This window comes from Callionymus lyra, chromosome 3, assembly GCF_982586985.1.
Source record: "Callionymus lyra chromosome 3, fCalLyr1.hap1.1, whole genome shotgun sequence".
NCBI lineage: Eukaryota > Metazoa > Chordata > Actinopteri > Syngnathiformes > Callionymidae > Callionymus > Callionymus lyra.
The window spans coordinates 18,759,580-18,781,769 of NC_141820.1; the positions used below are offsets into that span (position 1 = coordinate 18,759,580).

The 22,190-nt window shown below is 37.6% G+C and overlaps 1 protein-coding gene across 1 annotated transcript; it reads left to right on the top strand.

Annotated features, from left to right (window-relative positions):
- The first annotated feature begins 890 nt into the window (after window positions 1–890).
- tm7sf3 (transmembrane 7 superfamily member 3) lies at window positions 891–15,443 on the top strand. Its single transcript, XM_087786801.1, has 12 exons — window positions 891–1,111; window positions 4,311–4,465; window positions 9,019–9,169; window positions 9,303–9,423; window positions 11,108–11,279; window positions 11,343–11,520; window positions 11,893–11,979; window positions 13,087–13,167; window positions 14,026–14,178; window positions 14,271–14,371; window positions 14,447–14,609; window positions 14,684–15,443. Exons 1-12 carry the CDS (start codon window positions 1,027–1,029, stop codon window positions 14,935–14,937), a joined length of 1,701 nt encoding a protein of 566 aa, XP_087642927.1. The 5' UTR covers window positions 891–1,026; the 3' UTR covers window positions 14,938–15,443.
- Window positions 15,444–22,190: the final 6,747 nt, after the last annotated feature.

Here is a 22,190-nt window from a genome sequence, read left to right on the forward strand (position 1 = left end):
ATTCTTGCTCCATCTGCTTTTCTGCTCACTGATGACAGTGTTTAGAGGATGACTGTCATCATCCATAATGGACAGTAGTTTGTCCAATGATCTCCTCTCAGCAACTGTCACCAGAGAGTCCATCCAACTAGCTATAATGCCAAAGGTTTGCAATGCTGTCAAGTTTTAAGGGCAAAATTATTATTTAAAATAATCTTGTCAAAGTTTTGCCTATATTTTCTATTTTTTCGCAACTCTTTTGATAAATAAAAGTGTGAGTTTTAATGGAAAACACAAAGTTGTATGGGTGACCCCCATTAACTTACTATTAACAAATACTCTAAAGCAGCATGATTACTTTACCTTAGTGACTGTGACTGTTATCGGCCAAAATAAATAGTACACACAGATTGCCCAATATGTTGCAAAGACCAATTAAAAGAAAGAAAATAAGTAGAAAGAAGGGATTAAAAAAAGGAAATAAGAAGAATGAGAAACATTTTGAATGGTCACTTTCACTGTATAAATTTGACCTCATGCCGGCTGCAAATAGAGCCAGAGAGCTTTACTTTAGTGATTGTGATTAACCTATTCACACAAAATGTATATATAAAAAAAATAGTAGAGACGGTCATGAAAGTTGCAGCAGTCAAAACAGGTTCTTTATATTTAGCACATACAAGTACCTCATGGCTCAGAAGACCAGAAAAGCCAAGATCGTTTTGGTAATGTTATCGATTGACACATGTTAAACTTAAAGAAAAAAACAAACAATAAAACAATAAAAAAGTACGTGCTTTCACCGTTAGATAGCGCGCTTCAGACCTCAAAGGTCAGTGAACTCTGTACTCTCGCGAGACTTCCGCTAAGACACCGTCCGCGCCTCCGACAGGCGTCAGGAGGAGAGAAGATAGAGCCAGACGAGCATGTCGCTGCTGCTCTCACGAGGATTCCTTTTATCTGCGAAACACGGCAGACTACGGAAGATCCCGATGACAAAGAGACGAGTTTTACCATTTGCTTAAAGCTATTCTCCCAAAAAAGAAGATGTCTGGCAGGACTTGGATCCCGCCGCCGCTGCTGCTGCTGCTGCTGTTTCTCTTCATATGTCAAAGTCGAACTCAAGAAGAAAGTAAGTCAACTCACTTTTGCTCACTGACTGGTTCGATATACGAAGAGAAAACCTTGTCTTTACTTGAGCTTTTTTGTTTGTTTGCGTAGTGTTGAGATAAAATCAGTGAGCTGTCACTCATGACTGGTAAAGGCTTTTATTTTGGAATCTGCGTTCAGATCAAAATAAAACAGCGACCCTTGTTTTTGTTTAACTTTAATTTCGTACTGATTCATTTCAATACTAATATCATACATAAATGACTGCGAACTACTTTGAAAACTTTCTCCTTTGTTTTGAAATGCGAAGTGTAATCCCACCAAAAAGTACTAAAAAGCAAAATGGTAAATAAATCTGTTTTTAAAGTGGTTTATTAGAATTGTATATAAAGTTTAATATTGTCACGTGTTCCCGCCATGGCTTCATATTTATTTATAATAAAAAAAAAGATAACCAATGACATAACGACTCAATAAATATTTATTGGAGTCTCAATGTTAACAAGTTCATGTTAGCTACTCGTGGATCAGAAGAACAAGTACAGTTTACGATTGACAATAACGTTATTAATGACATTTACAATTTTAAGGTTGTAAAATTGTTGCTTGGATTGTCTTGTTGAAACTTGCATTGCCTCTTGTTTGACTTGTGAAATGAAAAAGGATAATCACACTCATGTGACTCACCTTCTCTCAGCAGACCTCATAAGGAATGATAAACACCTTTACTTGTATGACATTGAATATACAGGAAAACTAGAAGATTGTTGTTTATTGTTTATACATTAGGTTGTCGCAATTTAGATGTACAACACTGTTAATCACCAAAATGACAAATTTAAAGATATTTTTACACTACTCATCTAAAACCAAAAGGGAGATTTAATAGATTCTTAATTGTTATAAGTAAACTAAGGGCTTCTTAATATTTTTGCCAGCGGAGCTAAAAAGTTATAAACTGGATAAACAATGAACACAGTGTATTTCTTGACAAACAGCTTATAACGGACATGGAGTTAAGTGAAACGAATCCACCACGGGTCCGTGTCAATGTAAGATTGACTGTTGTTCAGGAAAAAAAACAACAACTTTAAAACGCTAAATGAAAATTAAAAATCAAGATGGATCACTAGAGATGGGTGATTAAAATTTCCTGAAGGGCATCTTTGTCTAATAAGGAGGCTGTTAAGGGCCACCCAGCCTTAATATGAAGAGAAAGAAATACTGCTTCAGTAAATGTTGCAAACAGGACCATGAATATGGGATAGAAATAACCAACATTTAGTTTTAACTGTATATAACTTTATTGTACGAAATGTTATTTCAAGATTCTTAATATAGTCCATACAGGAACTATGGATAAAACATGTACAATGTCTAAAGGGAGTTTATTTAAATTGATGGCAAATGGCATTTTTTAATAATTAAAAAACATTTTCTTGTTGAAATGTGTTTTAATGGAAAATTAATGCTAACAAAATCCCCAAACATAGGGCCACATCTGGCCCCTATGTCTGCCCTAGTATGTTGGAAGCAAACTAAAAAAATATAAGAATTATATAAAATTAATATTTACATGGGATTAAGAAGCAGTCGGTAATCTCTTCAGAAATAAATTCCAGGGGCCATTCACCGCAATAGAACAGTGAATGTAGGCCATGGGTCACCTCCATCCTCATAGCAAACAGTCATTCGTGCTGAAATCATGGAACGTGATCAGCTGAGGAGATAATCTGTGAGGAAAGTCCAGCCTCAATCAGAGATTTCTACCAGAAAAAGCGAAGTTAATGATTGTTTTCGTGCTCTAGCCGGTGCAGTTTGAGAAACCGTTGAACACGATCCGATTGATCTCGTGTGATCTCTGGTGTTGTTATTGTCATTGGACCAGGTCGTGTTATTACATAACCATCCAATGTCTGTCACTTCACAAATCATTAATTGATGATGACAAGCAGATAAAATCAGAAGACACGTTTTACATCAGTGCTATTTCAGGGCTCGGTGTGCTTGAAAATAGCATTTAAAAATCAAATAAAACTGCTACAAAGGTTACCATTACCGTTGCAAGAAACGTAGTTACGCTTTATTTCAAATGACAGTGTTGTGTGTAGCTTTTATTTAACGCTGAAGTAATAATTGTTGTTCAGTCATCGTGGCTGGAGATTTACTCGACGTACAGTGAAGATTTTTAGCCCCAAACTGTTACAAACCTGTCCGTGTGACCGAGTTACCCATTTCAATGTTTAACAGTTTATACTTTTGAAGCCATAAGACCTCTTGACACAGACCTTTGTGCCAAACTGGATCATAAGTAGGTGAAATTTTGACAATACTGTACATATTAAAGCAAATTCTTATTTGAAATATTAACCGTTAGTTACTAGATGTCAATAATGGGGTTGTGATATCTATATTCAATGGCGATACCCAGAAAAATACACAAAAAAATAAGGCATGAAAAATGATTTAACGAACATGAAAAATCCCAATAATTAATCAATTTAATGAGGTTATTAATAATCAGAAAATAATAAATATTTTTGCTTGGTTTAGATATATGCTACATAGATAACCCAAATATAAGTTATATCACAAATTTGTTTCACTAGTTTTATGAGGTTGTCCTTTAACTTGGAGTATGCGTTCAAAAAGATCCTAAAATTAAGATTGTTTTGGATTCTATTTTTGTTGTTTTACAAGCAGCATTGGAAGAGATGGCTGTAATTTCCTAGGTTTATTTTGTGGTCTCTGCATCATTCTGTATTTAAGAGTTTTTCAATCACTTAGAACTAAGCACCAAAAGTTTTGAGCAGAAAACGAAAAGTTGGGGTGTGTATTTATACATTATGTATTGCCCGAGTACTTGACTTTGGTGTTGCAGAATTTACAGACCACATGACTTTTGACAAAATCAGAACTGCTTTCATTCGTTTAGAAAACCAAAATATGTCCAAACATCAGTATTAAAAGTTACTGGAGTCGCCTGTATCCTCTCGTACTCTTTGATCGCCAGGATCTCGCAGGATTTCACTGTTCCGTAATGGCTGCTGCCATCTCGTGGCTGGAAGTTTAATTGCAACACAAAAATGAAAGTTTAAAACATTTAAATTTATTTTATATTTTAAGTTGAATGTTTTGTTTTATACTCACTTTTTTGGACATTGTTCTCACACCACAAGGTTATAGTTGATTCACAATATCTGTTTTCTCACTTGTTACAGACCAGGTTGTTTTCCTGCCAGGAATATTCCAAAACGTCAACGTCACTCTGAACGAGTCGGTGCTGGCCACGGTGTCCAGGATCCCCCTGGAGGTGGCGTTTATCACCCTGCAGTTCCACACACAGCACCAGAACGCCACGCTGGCCTACACCAGGGTAACACACACTTTCTTCTTGGCCACTTGTTCTCCAGTCATGTGCTGTCTTTGATTCTTCAGCAGACACGTCTCAATAAAGAAATAAAATCTATTAGAGCGATGGAGGACGACCCAGGTCATCACAAATAAACTTCAACTGGTCATGTTAAATGTTAAATGTTGGAAAACAAAGTCTTTAAATCAAAAGGGGTATATCCATGGGTTTGACCTTATATTTTTCTATATTTTATTTTCCAATAACATAACATTCTGATAAATAAAAAATGAAAAAAAATATATATATTTGTTTAGACGTACAGGATAATATGTTTTTCCTTTAAATAAATAAATATTGAAACAAAATAAGTTGATAACGAAATATGAACTATTATTTTTACCTCTGCCCAGAATATCTATAATTTAACTAAAACTGTATTTGAGTTGAACTTTCATGACTTTGCTAATACATGAAAATAAAGGAATAACAAAATTTTAGACGGACAGAATTTCATGTGACAAATGTCGTTTAACTGTACATTGAAGACATGATATAGAGATATAAGGATAGTCTTAGTATTACCGATGCCTTCATTTTAATACAGGTTCCTGAATTAAACTTTTTTTCTATATCAATTTTAATCGGAGGAATTCTTAAATGAGGAAATGGACATTACAAATAATATAAATCTTGTTTTATTCTTTCAGTATTACTCAATTTCCGCTTCAAGCTGTTTTCTTACAGAAAAAAATACATAAAGAATTCCAGTGCATATGAAGACCTGCTTTCAAGTGACAAATGAATGTGATGTTCAATACCTTTTGTTACTCTGTTCATTTTTCTTCAGAAAAATACTCACATCAAGTTTCAGTGGGTAACAAATCTTTGGTAGGTTCCTCAAAGAAACAATGTTCGAAACTCATCCTACTGACTCCTTCAAGAAACATCTTAAGACTTTCTTCTGCTCATGCCGTCTTATTTTCTCCGTGCTGTGTTTCAGCGAAGCGCTCGGGCGTTTTGTTGTGGACAAACATTTCCATTTTCCACACATTGTGAATGAGGCTTTGTGGAACAAGCCGCTCTGTTGGGCTCTGAGAAGTTGCAGTCAGCTGACCTGCAGTCCAGCGGCCATGAGCAGCAGACTCGGTGGGGGTGGGGGTCTTACATTGGTCGGACTTAGGACGGATTTCAGATTTTAAAAAAGATGGCAGAAAGTAAATACATGTGGTTCATAGAGACCTGTGCTGGTAACTTACTGGTCTGCGAGTTACAGAAGGTCCAGATCCTAAATGAAAAGTTAAAAGTGAAAATACATGTAAGAAAAATAATGGGTAAAACAATTAATTATGAAAGAAAATCAGCAGAAGGCTCGAGTGTTTTTCTAGCTTTAATTTTTTAATGTAATCTCAAAACGAGTCTTTTGTAATGTGATACTCCATGAGTGGAAGTTCACACACCAACTCATGAACTTTAACATTATAACCGTGAACTCTCTTCACATGTTCTGTTTCCACTTTTTCATCAACAAGATATACAATTAGTGAGAGCACTTTCATGACTATATTAATGTTAAACTCTCACTCACTTGATGCTCATTTTTATGGGTATTAACTTGATGCATTATGTGAGTCGTTCTGCATAGATGCCAAACAGGAATGTTTGTGTGGGAATATGTGAGGATGTGACCTCGTGCCTACTCATGTCTAACTCATCATTTGGGGCTTAGAGATGGTCATAAATGCTGTTGACAACTGATATATATAGGGTTAGGGTTATGATGTATGTATTAGAGGGCTTTATTTGCTGAGATCTCTTTGTCCTCCAAAAGTTTGTACTGAGGGCTGGTCCACAGATTGTGGCTGATTTACTAAGATTGCATGTACAAACTAAAGTCGATACAAAGTGCTTGAGAGAAGCCTATATAAATCGGAGAAAGTGTAATACTTCTTGCTATTTATTGTCTTTAACAAGTAAGTAGCTAAACTGTTTGTTGTAGTTTACTCACGCAATGACCCGGAATTCAAAAAGAAATGTTGGGGATTATTGATTCACCTATAAAAAAAATTAGACTATTTATCCAAGTCTTTCTTCAATGTTCGACACTTCAGTTGATTGGTTTTCCTCATGTACTCGGTAAACGTTATTTTTAGATCTTTAGAAATCATCTACTTTCAATTTGACAATATTAACAAGGATTTTGCTAAATAACTTGAAAACTATATATATATTAGTTTAAATAAAGGGTATAAACGTCTACATGTGTAAACGGTTACACAGATGTCAAATCAAAAACATTTTGAAAAATCTAAACACGTATTTTTTTCTCCTCCTCTTCAACGTTCATTTATCACCAGTATAAACATGCCCTCAAAACCTGCAGTTGACCAATAAGGCGTGTTGCTTTTGGTCATGTGATGCGGGATGGAAGAATGTGGTGTCGATAAAGTTTTTTAACTTTGACAGTGAGTACTCACAAGCCTTTGTGAACGATTTTTAAAAGATACAATTGCCGCAATTTTGTTTATAAAACGTGTTTATTGTACTCATACATGGTTTAAAATGTTCCTCAATTAGAAAATAAATATAGTGCCATTTAAGGTGTGCCTTAAAGTCTGATAAATATGGCATGAAGTTACATTATTTGTCTGTTATGCTGTAAATTACTACCTATTTAGGAGAAAACTTCTTTTTTTGTTTGTCTGATGACTAGTGAAAGGGCTTTGCTGTAATGGGATTAGGAGATGTTAGGATAGAGACATGGTGGTTATATGTTGTAACTACGTGTAACCAGTTAACAGGTGGTTCATATATGTATATAATAACATATGGGAAAGGGAAAGTTCATCCACGCTCTGTGTAGAGCTGTTCTAACATCCACTGTTCACCTTGAAAGGCTGTCCAGGCCATGACCTAGAGATGGGTTTGGGATACCGAGTCTATAAATCTGCGATCCGTCTTTTGATCAGTAGCTTCAGATGAATAAATGACCTCAAATGCTTCCAGTTGGAAAATTCAATTTGACAGTGGAAAACAGGCAAATTGATTTGTTCAGACGGGATCCAGTCTTCAGAGACAAACGCTCGCAGACGATGAAGGGAGATCAGTCAGATGTTTGGCTCAACCACTCACCCTATCTGTCGTCTGATATGATCAAAGGATTTCATTCCCCAGACTGTAGCTGACACAGACGGATTCAAGAGGTCCAACGGAAATGTTTAAATTTGAATACACTAAGTCATGAGGTGGGAGCTTGTTGTTTTCTGTCATCTATACACGTCCCTCACGAGGTAAGTGTCGGACTAGATAACTATGGCAAGTGTCGCACGACACTATCATTTGACACATTGATTTCAGGAGGAAGGAGATTCTGTTACGGACCCTCTCTACATGTCCTGCTTATCTTTTCCAATATACTTTCAGCAGCAAACGCATGAATCAAGCCCTTATAATGACTTTTGCAACCCTATTTCTGTTAAAATTAGTAAGTAAGTAAGTAAGTAATTGTTATTTGTATAGTGTTTCCAGGTCACAAAGCGCTTAAACAATCAAAACAATATTCAATAAAGTATATACTTCTTTATCTACTTACTACTGTCCATCATGGATGATGACAGTCATCCTCTGAACACTGTCATCAGTGAGTAGAGAAGAAGATGAAGCACGAATGCTCCTCCCATGATGCAACACTAATAGACTCAGGGACTCATTCATTCCTCATGCTATTAGATTGTTTAATTCTGAGTTTGGGGGCAGGAGTGGTAACACAAGTTTATTCTATTCTGTGTTAATCTTGTTCTTGTTTCATGAATCTATCGTCCGTTTATGTGGGAAAAAAAGTTTCAAGAAGAAGACGTCCGCAGGGATCAATAAAGTTTATCTATCTATCTATCTATCTTAGCTTTTTCATCATGTTCCTGTCACGCTGAAACTATACGAGTTTGTTCCAAATGACCAGAAATCCTCAACATTTTATACTCACGAAAATTAAAAAAAAACACAAAAATTTCAGTGGTTCTCAAGAGTGGAAGGAAAAAAAAAAAAAAAAGACCGGCTAGGCTGAAGTAGACAATACATCACATTAAGTGAAAAAGACTAGCAACCTGTCGTGTGTCGTGTGCGCGATTCGCAAATGTGTTTTCTGTTTGCAAGATGTATTTGAATGCAGCACATTTGTTGCTCACAGGACAGCTATCATAAAACTCCAGGTCAGCAAGTTGCTGGTCATTTATCGTGCCATTGCTATGCAGTGGTTTGTTGATTTAGTAATAGGATAATAATTTGTTATTTTCCAGTCTTTATTTGCATAGTTGTTTCCGTCTTCACAATGTTGAAACTGATGCAGAAACGGTTTTACACACAGTATTACTTCACACTTGACAGTAATAGGAAGTGAGGCATTTAAACAGTTTGAGTATGTGTCCAAGAGTGTTTATTGAGGTAGAAAGCGACTCAACTGTAGTTGATTCGGTTTGGCAACGTCGGGTCACATTTATGAGTCTCGCTCTAAATTTCTATAAGGAAATATTTTGATCTCATTTGTAGCTAAATCTACAAATTATATATATTTTTTCTAGTTCCCAGGTGTTGGTCTGTTCATGAATGCGGCGGACGTGGGTCTGCTGTCTCCTCTGCTGCCCGGACAAGTGTCGCTGACTCTGTTCCTGTCTTCTCCATCTGGAGACAGCTTTGCCAGCACCGGGGTGATTCTGCCTTACTCCAGCATGGGTAGGGCCGCACTCCAACATTCTTGTCCCGCTCTTCTGCTCTCGCAAACAAAAGGAGTTTGTTTATGAGCAAAACACTTCTGGAAAAACCCTTTTGTTTTCCCTTAAGAAGTGATGCATTGTTTGTCTTCCAGACCCAGTTCCTGGAGCTTGTAACCTGGAGTTTAACTTGGAAGTCGATCCAAATGTCCACCTTCACTACAACCTATACGAGACCACCATCAGTTTTGCTCCTGCAAATTTGGGATACATGAGGTAACAGAACTCAGCAGGTGTAAATGTGATTTTTCTTGTTATTTACATTTCAATTTTATTTCCATTAATTATGTGAGGCAATTAAAAACTCACAAAGAGGACAATTGAGAATATAAATAATAACATAAACAATGAAAAGGAAATCCTTTCCTATAAGAAAAAATAAATACAGTTGAACAAATAGTGAATAAAATGTTATATTTTAAATCATATTTCATATTTTCTGCATGTGGAACTAACTGACCTTATTAATACCGAACACACAACCATCGCATTTTTAGTAAAGTTAAATTAAGTGGTCTGGAGTCTTACATGTTCACCAGTTTAAGGCAAGAATGTTGTGATTCCAACACAGAATCACAATGACTGGTGAAGATTCCCTTGGATTTGGATCAAGGTTTGCTTGACGCAGACTTTAGTGACTTGTGTAGGCACGTAAGAAAAATATTAACTTTTACAATAGTCATGTTTATGTCGTGTAAATGGGTCACTCCAGAATACTAGGAAAATCCCTGTCCTAAATTGTATGTGTGAATAAACTGGGATTTATTTATTTATTTCATGAATAAAGGATAAAGGTCTGTTGTTCCCCCTAAGGTGCAATATTGTCTGGTTCCCTAATTAAACATCAATTCAAATCAAAATTCAGAATTGTTTTATTTTATTATTGTTAGTATTGGCATCAGCTAATCTATGGGCGAGTTGCAGACATTAAACTGGGAAGGAAGCTCAATTCATTATTTTAGGCAAACTACAAATTTAATTTTTTGATTGCTGTTGAGTCATTTAAAAAAATGTGCTATGAGTGCTTTTTCACCCTTTTCTAATCTTTGTATATTTTTAAATGCAGTTGTTAAATATTACTTTTTTGATTGTTCGACAGTTTTAAATGGAAAAATACAACTGTATCTTTTAACTTAATTACATGACAATAACTCTATAATGACACAAGTAATCAAACTGAGATGATGGATTTGAACTATTTCAAATATTTATAATAACAAACTTTCACTTCAAGAATTGTGTGACTTGACTAGTGTCCAGTTGTTTTAAGCTTCTGTGGCACAACTAGAAACACTTCCTGAACGGAAAGTGATATTTGTCTACACAGGATGTGAGGCCATGACGTTGAATCTTGCTTTCGAATAAGTAATAATTATTAGGGTTGTCTATTGGCATGTATCTGGCGATACGATACGTTTCACAATACAGGAACAATGATAAGATATATTGTGATACTGTAGTAACACGGATATACTCGTAGTATTACAAGAGTACTTGACTCTGAGGTAAACTGCTTTCATTTGTTTTGAAACAAAATATGTCCAAACATGAGCTTTAAAAGCTGTTGGAGTCTACTGTATCCTCTCATCCACAGTCATCTCTGCTGCGGATAACGGTGGTTGGCCGCCATCTAGCGGCCGGAGGTTTGATTGCAACACAAAAATGAACAACGGCGTATATATTTGGATGTATAATGTAAAAGAATATTTGATTTATTAAGAACACATTAACTATAAACCATAAGAAAATAATGGTAACGCATAAAATATGATCCTATATATTCGATACAGTGCTGTGAAATATCAAAATAACATAGTATTGTAGGAAAGACTATTGCTATATTTTGCCATATGGACTTAAAAATTTGATAAAGCAACTTCTACGTCTTCTCCGTCATCAGGGGCCGTTTTCCACCATCCTGCGACACGGCTACAGGGGCCAACACGCGCTGGCGACTGCAGTACGACGTCTACCAGTACTTCCTGCCCGAGAACGACCTGTCGCAGCAGAGCCTGTTCCGCGGCATCCAGGCCGTCGCGGACCCTCGCGGCATGACGCTGAGAGGCAAATTGGTGAGAAGCTAACTTCAAGGGTTGAGGAGGAACCGCTTCCAAAAACATCCAAACTCCCTGCAGATCCAGACGCTGTCGTCAGTGGAGGTCACCAGGGCCACGTTTAACTCCATCCCCGGGCAGGGGGTCATCTACTCCGTGATCGTCAGAGACCCGGTTCTCAACAGCTCCGCCTCCTACATCCCGGTTCACACGTACGCCTGCAGCTTCAACTCCAGGATGGACAGCTGCCAGACAGTCGGTGAGCTCAAAGTAATGAATAGTATTAGATAAAGAAGGTAAAGAGCGAAACACGTGTGGAATAGTTTTCACATCAATGTAAACGAACAAGGAAGTTAATACGATAATATTGTTTTATTTGGACTCCATAACCTCATCATAAACTGAATTGTCGATCATGTGAGTTTTAGTTGTGGTTTAATTGAGCAATCCACATGTGTCGTTATTTCAAATCAGTGATGATCAAACTGACTTCCTGTCGCAGCACTGTGGGTCATGTGACCTGTGTTCAGGAAAGCCAAACACAAAAAAAGTGTCCGAGAGTCAGGTTTCACAGTGGTTTGAAGTAAGAAATCAAATGAATTTATTGAAAATCAAGCGTCTTCTGTTTCAGGAAAGCCTTCCACTAAAGTGTTCTTCACCATCACTGGCCTGGCAGGACTCCTGGTCTGCTTCTGTGGACATAGATTCTTCAAATGTGGTCAGTACTTTTAATGTCCGCCATCACAGGCACTCGACACACAAGTTAGCATGTCCTCGAGTCTCTCCACAGCAACACTCCCTTTCTCTAGCTCTCTTTATCTCCCTTTTGCACCCTCTTCCTGCCTTCAATCTAGCACCATTCATGTTACAATCTGTCTCCATCTCTCTCTCTCTGCACCCTATATCCATCTAAATCTAGACCATCACTCTCTCCTTTTCACTGTCTAAAACGAGCTCTTGCTCATTTCAAACGAACATTACTGCTTGAAGGTTTATTATATCAAGAGAAAGATGCTGTGGAACCACCTAAACACAGAGCAGATTCACCTGAGTCAACAGTTATGTCCAGTGTCATTGTTACAATTCAAATGGTTTCTGAAAGAAGATAAAATGTTTAAATTAAAGGTAAATCTGCAGCAGAAGCGATGAGGTCAATGAGAGGTAGTGAGAAGAATGCAAGGGCGATGTTTTACAAACATTTGGAATCAGTTATAGAGCTCAGAAAGTGTTTTTAGTCTTACCACGGCAGCTAAAAACACCTCAACACTGCCTTTCAGGAAAATTAAATTCGATAAGTCCAGGAGGGAAATTTAGTGTAATTTTGACTTTTTGTCACAAATGAATCATCTCTTGTTTGATTATTTATGTATTTGCCTGTTAGAACTTACCAAGTTATAAAGTTTAAACATCTATTGTTATGAACTTCTGTTCAACTCACAGAAATGTTGAATAACTGCAGATACTGACTGTGTTTCTTTGAGAAATAAACACAGGCATTCATTCATGGCACCTTTTAAAAAGAAATTCTTCTTCAAATCAAGTTAAGCCAGGTAGTAAAAGACGGGTTTCCCTCGCACACTGTGGTTTCACTTCTCGCATTCTAAATAAAGGAACATCCCGCTGTTTTCAACAAAAAGAAACATTCCTCTTTGTTGAATTCGACGAATCTCACGCGCTCTACTTTGTCATGTGTTTGTTCCGACCTGAACCCATGACTGTGATCAGCTGGCAAACTCTCTTGTTCGAACACACAAAAAAGTCTCGGATCTCCACTGTCACGAGTCACTGCCCGGAAATGTAAGCACTGCTCCATGTTTGTTCGCAGAGTTGTTCTGTATGGGCTTCAGCTTCGCGGCCTTCTTCTTCTTCGTGCTGATCATCCGGTACAACAGTCTGCACTACGACAGTGAGTGTGACTCCTTGATAACACCCTTGTGTTTGCTTCTGAGAATCTCTGTACCAACCATTAAACCTTTTTGAAGTGAAAAAGTGAGTCAGTGAAAACAAATAAACTTTGTTAACTCACTTAAGTTGCTGTAGCTTCTTTGACTCTTGGGTTATCTCAGGGTCAAGGTGACCCGGAGGCCCCAAAAAAAAACGTGTGAATGGTATTTCTTGTGTTGTCTCTGGGTCAAGAAGAACATAAATACATATGCAGTGGTGGAGGTTGTTTCCCGTTGACCCGGAGGCAACGCAAAGGATACCACGAACATGTTTGTTTTTGGACCTCTGGGTCAACTTGACCCTGAGCTAACAACGATGATCTGTGTAGGTCATTTCATGCTTTAATTTCAGCAGAACATTTGCTGTCAAGTTCAGGCATGCAAACATGCATCTGTCCTTTTATAAGCTGACTTTTATTCCCCCCCCGGTTTCATCAGTGTTATCGTTGCCATGGCAACAGAAAGTAATCTAACAGCGCATCTTGACGTATATACAATGTGTGCATGCAACTTTTCACTGCACTGATGTTTGAAAAATGTGAATTATTTAAGCAAAACATTTTTTTGCTGAAATCATATTATACTGGTTTTCCTATCATACAGTAGGACAACCAATCAGATTCAGCCTTTTATTTCTTGCCATTCAAAAAATCAAGAGAAGTCATCCGATCATTTTGCAAGTGTCTTGTAAAACTAGGATAATATGCTGTAGGGTCTAAAGTTAGTATTAAACTAGATAATCAAAGAGGCAGAATCTCATATGGACAGGTATTTAAAAAAAAGAAGTCATTTTTATGTGACATCCTCATCCTTCCCTGCAGTTGCTCTGACCCTGTCGGCGGTGATCGGTGTGGTGGGCGGAGTCTTGCTGGTGATGAGCTGGTGGAGGTTCGGCTCCGTCATGTCCTGCATCGTGGTGGTGGGCCTCATGCTCGGCTTCATGCTGGCCTCCATCCTCATGTTCACTCCTCTTGGTGAGAAACCAGCCTCGCCGACTTCCACCTCAAACCTTGTCGCCCCCCCCACATCCCCCTGAAGTCCCGTCTCTCTCTCTCTCTCCGCCCAGGCGACCTGGACATTTTCCGACAGTCCAGCACCGTCTTCTGGGTCACATTCTGCTGCGTGATGTTTGCCGTTCCGCTCTTCTTCGTTCGCTGGCCCCGAGAGGTAAGTGACATCCTGAGGGGGGGGTCACTCTGGCGGACTTTGGACGCGAGATGTTCACGTGCATGTCGTCGCCAGGGCAACATCACCACGTGCGGCGTCGTGGGAGCGTACGCGGTTCTCCTGGCGGTCAACGCCTACTACTACACCAGCCTGTCCTTCGTCACTCTCAACATCCTCAAGCGCTTCATCAACACCAACTACAGCGCCGCCTTCACCGACGTGCCGCTCCAGACCTTCGGTGAGTCTCCTCGCCAATTGAGTTGACTTTTCTTGTTGTTTTTTTTCCCGCTGATGTCGTCTGTCTCCGCGTAGATTACATCATGTTGACGTTGTGGGTCGTGCTCGGCGTCAGCGGGATCGTGCTGCAGCTCTACCGCGAGCGCTCGCGGCCGTTCTTCCCACCGAGCCCGTACCTCATGTGGCTGCAGGAGCGAGAGCGCCGCAAGACCAACGTCCTGGACCCGAGTCACCACTTCCCTCCGCTTCACAACCGACTGATGGCGCGAGCGAGGCAGTTGACGAGGAGGATGGAACCCGCTGGAGAACACACTCCTCTGCTCCTGTGACCCCCGCCCAACACAGAACACCAGAGGTCCACACTTGAAGATCTAAGGAGACAATACAGAGCGTTTTATTTGCTCACAGGATCATCATGTGTCCAGAAGACGTTGCACCTTTCCCACAATGCAACAGTTCATTAATGGTCCTGAAACAACTCATCATCGCTTCTGACATTTTAACATATGACGATTCTTGAGAGTTGAATTAGTTTTAACTTTATTTAACATTTCCTGGTCAGAAAACGCAACGAAACCTTCCACTTCAACAGATTTTAATTTAAACATTTTAATTGAGTCTGACGGGTGATGATGATGAGGTAAGGAACGGAAACTACTTTTCTCAGGGTTAGTCTCTGGGACTCAATGCACTGACTAAGACCATGGAGGATCTCCAAGTCTGTTCACAACTTGTTTTAAAACCACTGAGCTGGACGTGTCCGCTCCAGATACTGACAAATGTGTGATTGTAATTTAATGTCTGCTCTTATTTAATAAATGTCAACATCTGAAGAGTTGCTTTGACAGATTACTGTCTTAAAGTTATACGATTTTTATGAAAGGTTATACCATTTGGAACTGTGTGAAAACAACCATTCGGAGTTCGTACAACTTTTATTCTTCTTCTTAATCTCAATCACCGTCAATAGCACAGCGCACCCTAGTGGTATTTATGTTCCACTACAGCACTCCTTCAGTCGTTAAACTCTTAATCTAATCTAAATCTTTTAACTTCCATTATTATGGTCTGTAAACACAAAAAAACACTTCCATCAATCATGAATAGAGCATATCTTGTTAAACTGAAGGACAGGTTGGACTATCTGACCCACCTGAAGGGATTTATTACACTATTAGCAATGTGAAGTGATTTTATAATTACATACCCTGTGTGGCTGTAGATCGTCCCCAAATAAAGACACCAGAAACATCACTGTTTAGAAAATGAAGAATAGCTTTCAGTATCTTATTTTGCTGCAAAGTGCTCCAGTCACTGTTATGAACTGCCGTAGAACCTGACAGGTCTTTGATATTCCCAGTCCGGATAATAACCAGTGTGTCTGGAGACCTGTTTAGCAATTGCACAACTGCCTTGCGGATCAACTGCAGTCTTCTCAGGAAAACCTCATCAGGAAATGAACCAAAGTGAGCCCAGATACCTTTTATTTGGGATTATTTTCAGAGTAATGGTTCTATTTTAGAGTTATGGACAAAAGTTTTTTTCATTTTAAAGTAGCGACTGTAGCTCAGCTATATGCAAACCATTAAAAGGTTTTTTGATACCTATATGTGTGCTAATGTTATTTGTATTCAACTTGCTTACAGTAAATGACAGTCAGCTTATGTTGCCTCTTTCTCCATTCCCTTCATTTTTCAGGTTTTTGCTGAGTTTAATCGCATTGCCAGTATAAATCTTGAAGGACACTTCTATGAAGCCCTTTTCAAGTCCAAAAAAGTAACTACGGGACAGAAACTGACAAGCTTGATGCAGAACATTGTGAGGAGAACCCAGAACGGTCCTTCCCAGCGATCACTGTTCCATGCCTTTCGCTTGATGACCTTGATGAAGACCTGGTCACCGATGTGCACTGTCTGTTGCTGTCAATCACTTCATTGACAAAATGTGATCCGTTGTCACTTCTGATGATCTCCGGAATTCCAAACTTAGGAACTACAGTATGTGTTTACATAATGCTATGGCTGCTGTGAGTGCATCTGGTTTAGCCTTTGGAAAGATCTCAACCCACTTAGAGAAGGCGACTATAAGTACCAGACAATATTCAACACCCTTTTGTTTAGATAACTGAATAAAATCTAGGTGAATGGTCTCAAATGGATAAATTGGATCAGGGGATTAGCCACGTTTTGGTCTCAATTGACCTTGGAAGTTATTGCTGATGCAGATTAAACACTGCTTACAAAAATTATTTGAGAAGGAATTAAACCTGTGTGTGTTATAAATCCTATTTATCTGGTCCACCATCCCTCCTGTTTGAGACAAGGGTCAACCCATGACTCAATACTGCAGCACATTTAAACAATAATTTTGGTAACCATGTTTTTTCTTCAGGGCCTATGTATACTTATTTACAAGTTTGGCTCCTTTCTTTCTTGGTTCGCTGTTCTACCTTGTTTGGTTAAAGTATATCCCAAATATCGGACTTGTTTGTTACCTGTTTTTATGCCTTTTTTGCATTTGTCTTGATTTTCGTTTACCAAAAAGATGTCATGTACATAAACCAAATTTTGACTTCCTTTCCTTTGGAGTAAAGTTACTGAGACACGCCTGAATGTTTTGACCGAAAATGGTTGGACTTGCAGTGTACTCTTGTGGTAATCTTGTCCAACTAAGTTTTTCTCCTTCGTAAGTAAAAGCAAACCATGCTTGACCTTCTTTTTCTAAAGGAATGGACCAAAATACGGTCCTTTTTGGATTTTATCAAGTTGAGCAACGTATGTGATTTGATACATTTGGCGCCCTCTGCTGTACTGCTGCTGGTCATCATTGCCATTAGATATTGGGTTTACGATATTTCTTACATTTGCTGTTGTAGTTTCTATTGTGTAGTTCTAGAGCAAATAATGCTGCGAATATTCACTCGACAAAGTTACTATATTCCTATTTTTAAAAATATTTTTGTATACAAACCTAAAATAAACAGGTAACTATAGTCCAATTATTTTAGATAATATGAGTACTAAAAATGTAAAATAAACAAGTTAATATAGTCCAATTATTTATGATAATTTGAAATGAGATCTAAGTGCAGTGTCATGAATGATTTTATGAACAAGGTGACCCAGAAGCGGATTGGTAACAAAAGTCACACAAGCCAAGGTTGAATACAATACAAGTGTAAAACAAAAAAGGTCCACTAAATAACAAGGAGTTCACTTTCTCAGTCCATCATGAAATATTTGTTCATAGAAAAAAACAAATAGTAGCCAAGGAGGGGAAACAGGATGCAAGATCCGCTAAAACACAAAAGAAAAACTTACCAAGAGACCGAGGAACAAAAAGTGCTGAGAGAAAAGTCGTAGATTCGGGAAACAAGCGAGTAAGCTGGAGTCATGAAGGACAATAAATTACTTAGGTATAAATAAATGTATAAATAAATATATAGATAAATGTATAAATATGTAACTAAATATATAAGTGGATAAATAAATGTGTGGATAAAAATCAATATGTCAAAATCTCGAAATAAAAAAACATCTTTATTATAAGACGACGACAACCATAGCAGTAGGCATACTGATGTCAAAAACAGCAGCTAGAACCCTGATTGATTGGACTCCAGTCAATGAGAGAATCCTTAAAGCCAGATACCACTCCCAACACATTAAGCTGACAATCATGCATATCTACACGCCCACAAGAATGCAGAAGAACAAGAAATAGACAGAGTTCTATGCAAGACAACAGGATTAATTAGACAGCAGAAACAAACCCGACATGTTGATTGTAACAGGGACGTGTAACGTGTCTTTTCACCATGTGTGTGATCATGAATTGAACAAAAACTTGTCCGACCAGGATCTCCGGTTCTCATTGGCAGTGAAAAACCAGGATCCAACCAGGATCTCCGGTTCTCATTGGCAGTGAAAAACCAGGATCCAACCAGGATCTCCGGTTCTCATTGGCAGTGAAAAACCAGGATCCAACCAGGGTCACAGGTTCTCAACGGCAGTGAAAAATGTAGACATTGTAGAGTCAATAGAATAGAATAGAATAGAATAGAAAGGCTTTATTCATCCCCAGAGGGGAAACACACTTTCACAACAGCGCAGTTGGAAGAAAATAAAGTGCAAGGAGAAATGTGGATTTCAGTGAAGTAGAACAGAACAGGAAGGACATCAAAAACAAAAACCGGACCTATCAGGAGGTCAAAAAGACGAATGAATTTCAAGGAAATCAGGATTAGTTGTAAAAAATAGCTCTTAAGTGTTAACTATTAACCTAAATTCAATGTATAAGATACAAGATACCCAGAATCATCTAAACTAATCAAGATGAAATACCATCTCAAATTCAATTTAAACATCCAATTAAACATTCAATAGAAACATTCAAAAATATTTTCAATACAAGCAATCAATAAAGCGTTCAAAAGTCCAGTACAAATAGCTGCATACATTACATAATGTAGTGCAATTAATTGTATTAAATAAAGCAAACAAGTACGTGATTAATCATTGTGTGGATACAAAAGGGATCAAACGAAAAAGGTAATTTCCAGGCACCATAATCATGAATAAATAATGTGTTTTAAATCAAACTATAGTGCACTAATAATATATTCATGAATTCAATTAGTTTTAACAAATACTTGATATTACTGTCAAATACTGTCAATTTGTCCTGCAGCAGAGTGGGCTGGATGGTGTTGAAGGCACTAGAAAAGTCCAGGAACAGGATCCTCACTGAACCGCTTCCTTTATCCAGGTGGGAGTAGGTCCGATGCAGGAGGTGAAGGATGGCATCTTCTACACCAACTGCTGGCCGGTAGGCAAACTGCAGGGGGTCTTGCGCGTGCTGGACTTGTGGACTGAGATGTTTGAGGACCAGCCGCTCAAGTTACTTCATCAGCTGCGAAGTCAGTGCCACCGGTCTGTAATCGTTCAGCACACTCGGATCTGTTTCGGGATTGAAACGATACAGGAAGTCTTCTTATTATTATGATTATGTCCATCACATAAGCCTGTGGATAATCAAGGAAAAGTATGTTATCCCAGACAAGATAATCTGAATGGTCAGAACGCTTGATGAAGACTTCCACTGTGCAGTAGAAGATCAGGGAGAAACATGTGAGTGGTTGGATATTAAAATCGGTGTGAAACAAGGTTGCAATATGTCGGGATTCTTATTCTTGATTGTGATGGATTGGATCATGAGAAGAACAGTTAGACTGGGAGAAAGTCGAACTAAATGGAAGCGAACACAAAAACTGGACGACTTGGACTTCGCAGATGACATAGACTCTCCTCTACAAAACAACAAATTGAGAATAAAACCACAAGGATGGATGAAGAAGCCAGACGAGCAGGACTTCAGATCAACACACAAAAAACAAAGACAGTGAGGATTAACGCAAGAAACCAGGAAAGAATTCAGATCAGTGGCCAAGACATCAAAGAGGTAGAGCAGTTCCTTTACCTGGGAGCAACAGTTTGTGGATAATAGACTATCAAAATCAAGAGGTGCCTTCATCAGACTCAAGAAGATCTGGAGCTCCAACAGCATCACAAGAAGAACAAAGTTAAGACTCTACAAAACGCTAGTTGTGCCAGTCTTGCTATAGGATGTGAAACATGGAAAATAAACAAGGAGACAACAAAGTAGTTGATGTATTCCATAATAGATGCCTATGCCGAAATACTGGGTATACATTGGCAAGATCATGTCAGAACTAAAGACCTGCTAGAAAGAGCCGAGATGAAGCCACTGAGTGAAGTGATGAAGCTGCGTTGATGGAAAATGATACATACTGCGGCAGGACCACGACCACGATTGCAATATAGAAATGACATGTGCACCAGAAGGGAAGAGAAGAAAAGGAAGAGCAAAGACCAGCTGGAGGCGTACTGACGAGAAAGAAAGAAAGGAAGCAGGATGAACTTCATGGTCTGAAGTGAGGACCGGGAGAAGTGGAAGCGCTCTGTGAAGGCCTTATGTGTCACAAGGCACGAAGCGAAAAGGTAAAAGGTAATACGTAACATAGCTTCATTCCTTGACAAAAATTAAATCAGAAGTCATTTATTTATTTATTCATTTTGACATATTGATATTCATCCAAACATTCATTTATACATTTATACATTTTGTTAAGTATTTATAATTTTTTTTACTTATTTATACATTTTGTTACGTATTTAAACATTTAGTTATACATTTATTTATACATAAGTCATTTATCATCCTTCATAGTGTACCACCAAGAAGTAGAACCACCAGTATGAAGGACGATAAATGACTTATGTATAAATAAATGTCAAAATGTATAAATAAATGTCAAAATATATAAATGACAAAATTCGTATTTATACGTAAAATAGCTCCATTCTTTGACAAAAATTAAATCATAAGTCATTTATTTACTTTGACATTTTGACATATTGATATTCATCCAAACATTAATTTATACATTTATACATTTTGTTACATATTTATACATTTTTTTTAACGTATTTATACATTTATTTATACATAAGTCATTTATCGTCCTTCATAGTGTACCACCAAGAAGTAAAACCGCCAATATGAAGGACGATAAATGACTTATGTATTAATTATTGTCAAAATGATTAAATAAATGTCAAAATGTATAAATGTATAAATAAATTTCACAATGTATAAATGACAAAATGTTTATTTATACATAAAATAGCTCCATTCTTTGACAAAAATGTAATCAGAAGTCATTTATTTATTTTGACATTTGGACATATTGATATTTATCCAAACATTAATTTATACATTTATACATTTTGTTACGTATTTATACATTTTGTTACGTATTTATACATTTATTTATACATAAGTCATTTACCGTCCTTCATACAACACCACTTCTAAACCACGCCCTAAGGTGGAGACAGGGTCCACATCCACAGTGGGCAAACAAGCAGAACTTGATTGAAGATTCTTTAGAAATTACCCAGAGAAGATCCACAATCTTTCACAGCCACAGCATGAAGGAAAACACGGTAAGTCAGAGAATTACACTGTTTTCACGTTACATTCAATTGAAATATTTAATAATTATATACTCATTAATGATTTAAAATAAAATGGTTTAAGAGGAACGATTGACAGTTTTTCACTATTAATCTAATCTTCACTCGTTAAATATTACAATCACCAAATCTCCTTTCACGCGTATTGCCTTTTTATAAATATGTTTTTTTATTCGAAATATTAATTACAGTTCTTGCAATCTATTAATACTACATGTTGTCTCCATTTTGGCAAAGGAGTAACTCTATGTAGAAGGGATATTTTGTGTCAGTATATTACGATTTATATCAATTAAAATAAAAGGAAAACTTATTAACTTTTTGACTTATTAACTTAAGAATTTCTTATCATGTCTTTTATATCTGTATCTATAATTATTTTATAGGATTTCCGTTCTATCTTAGTGTCTATTCTCAGGTAGTTAACAAGCTGGTTTTGCCTGTCAGTGCGGAATTAATACATGTGAGTTTATCCATTGTTCTACTTTTATTGTCTTTGTTTTTATTCCAGAATGCAAAACACT

What these genes read in the sequence shown, in the direction of transcription:
- tm7sf3 (XM_087786801.1), top strand. Translation starts at nt 1,027, where the DNA reads ATGTCTGGCAGGACTTGGATCCCGCCGCCGCTGCTGCTGCTGCTGCTG. An exon ending in CCACGCTGGCCTACACCAGG is followed by an intron (nt 4,466 to 9,018) that starts GTAACACACACT and finishes TATTTTTTCTAG; the next exon opens with TTCCCAGGTGTTGGTCTGTT. An exon ending in CCTCATGTTCACTCCTCTTG is followed by an intron (nt 14,179 to 14,270) that starts GTGAGAAACCAG and finishes CTCTCCGCCCAG; the next exon opens with GCGACCTGGACATTTTCCGA.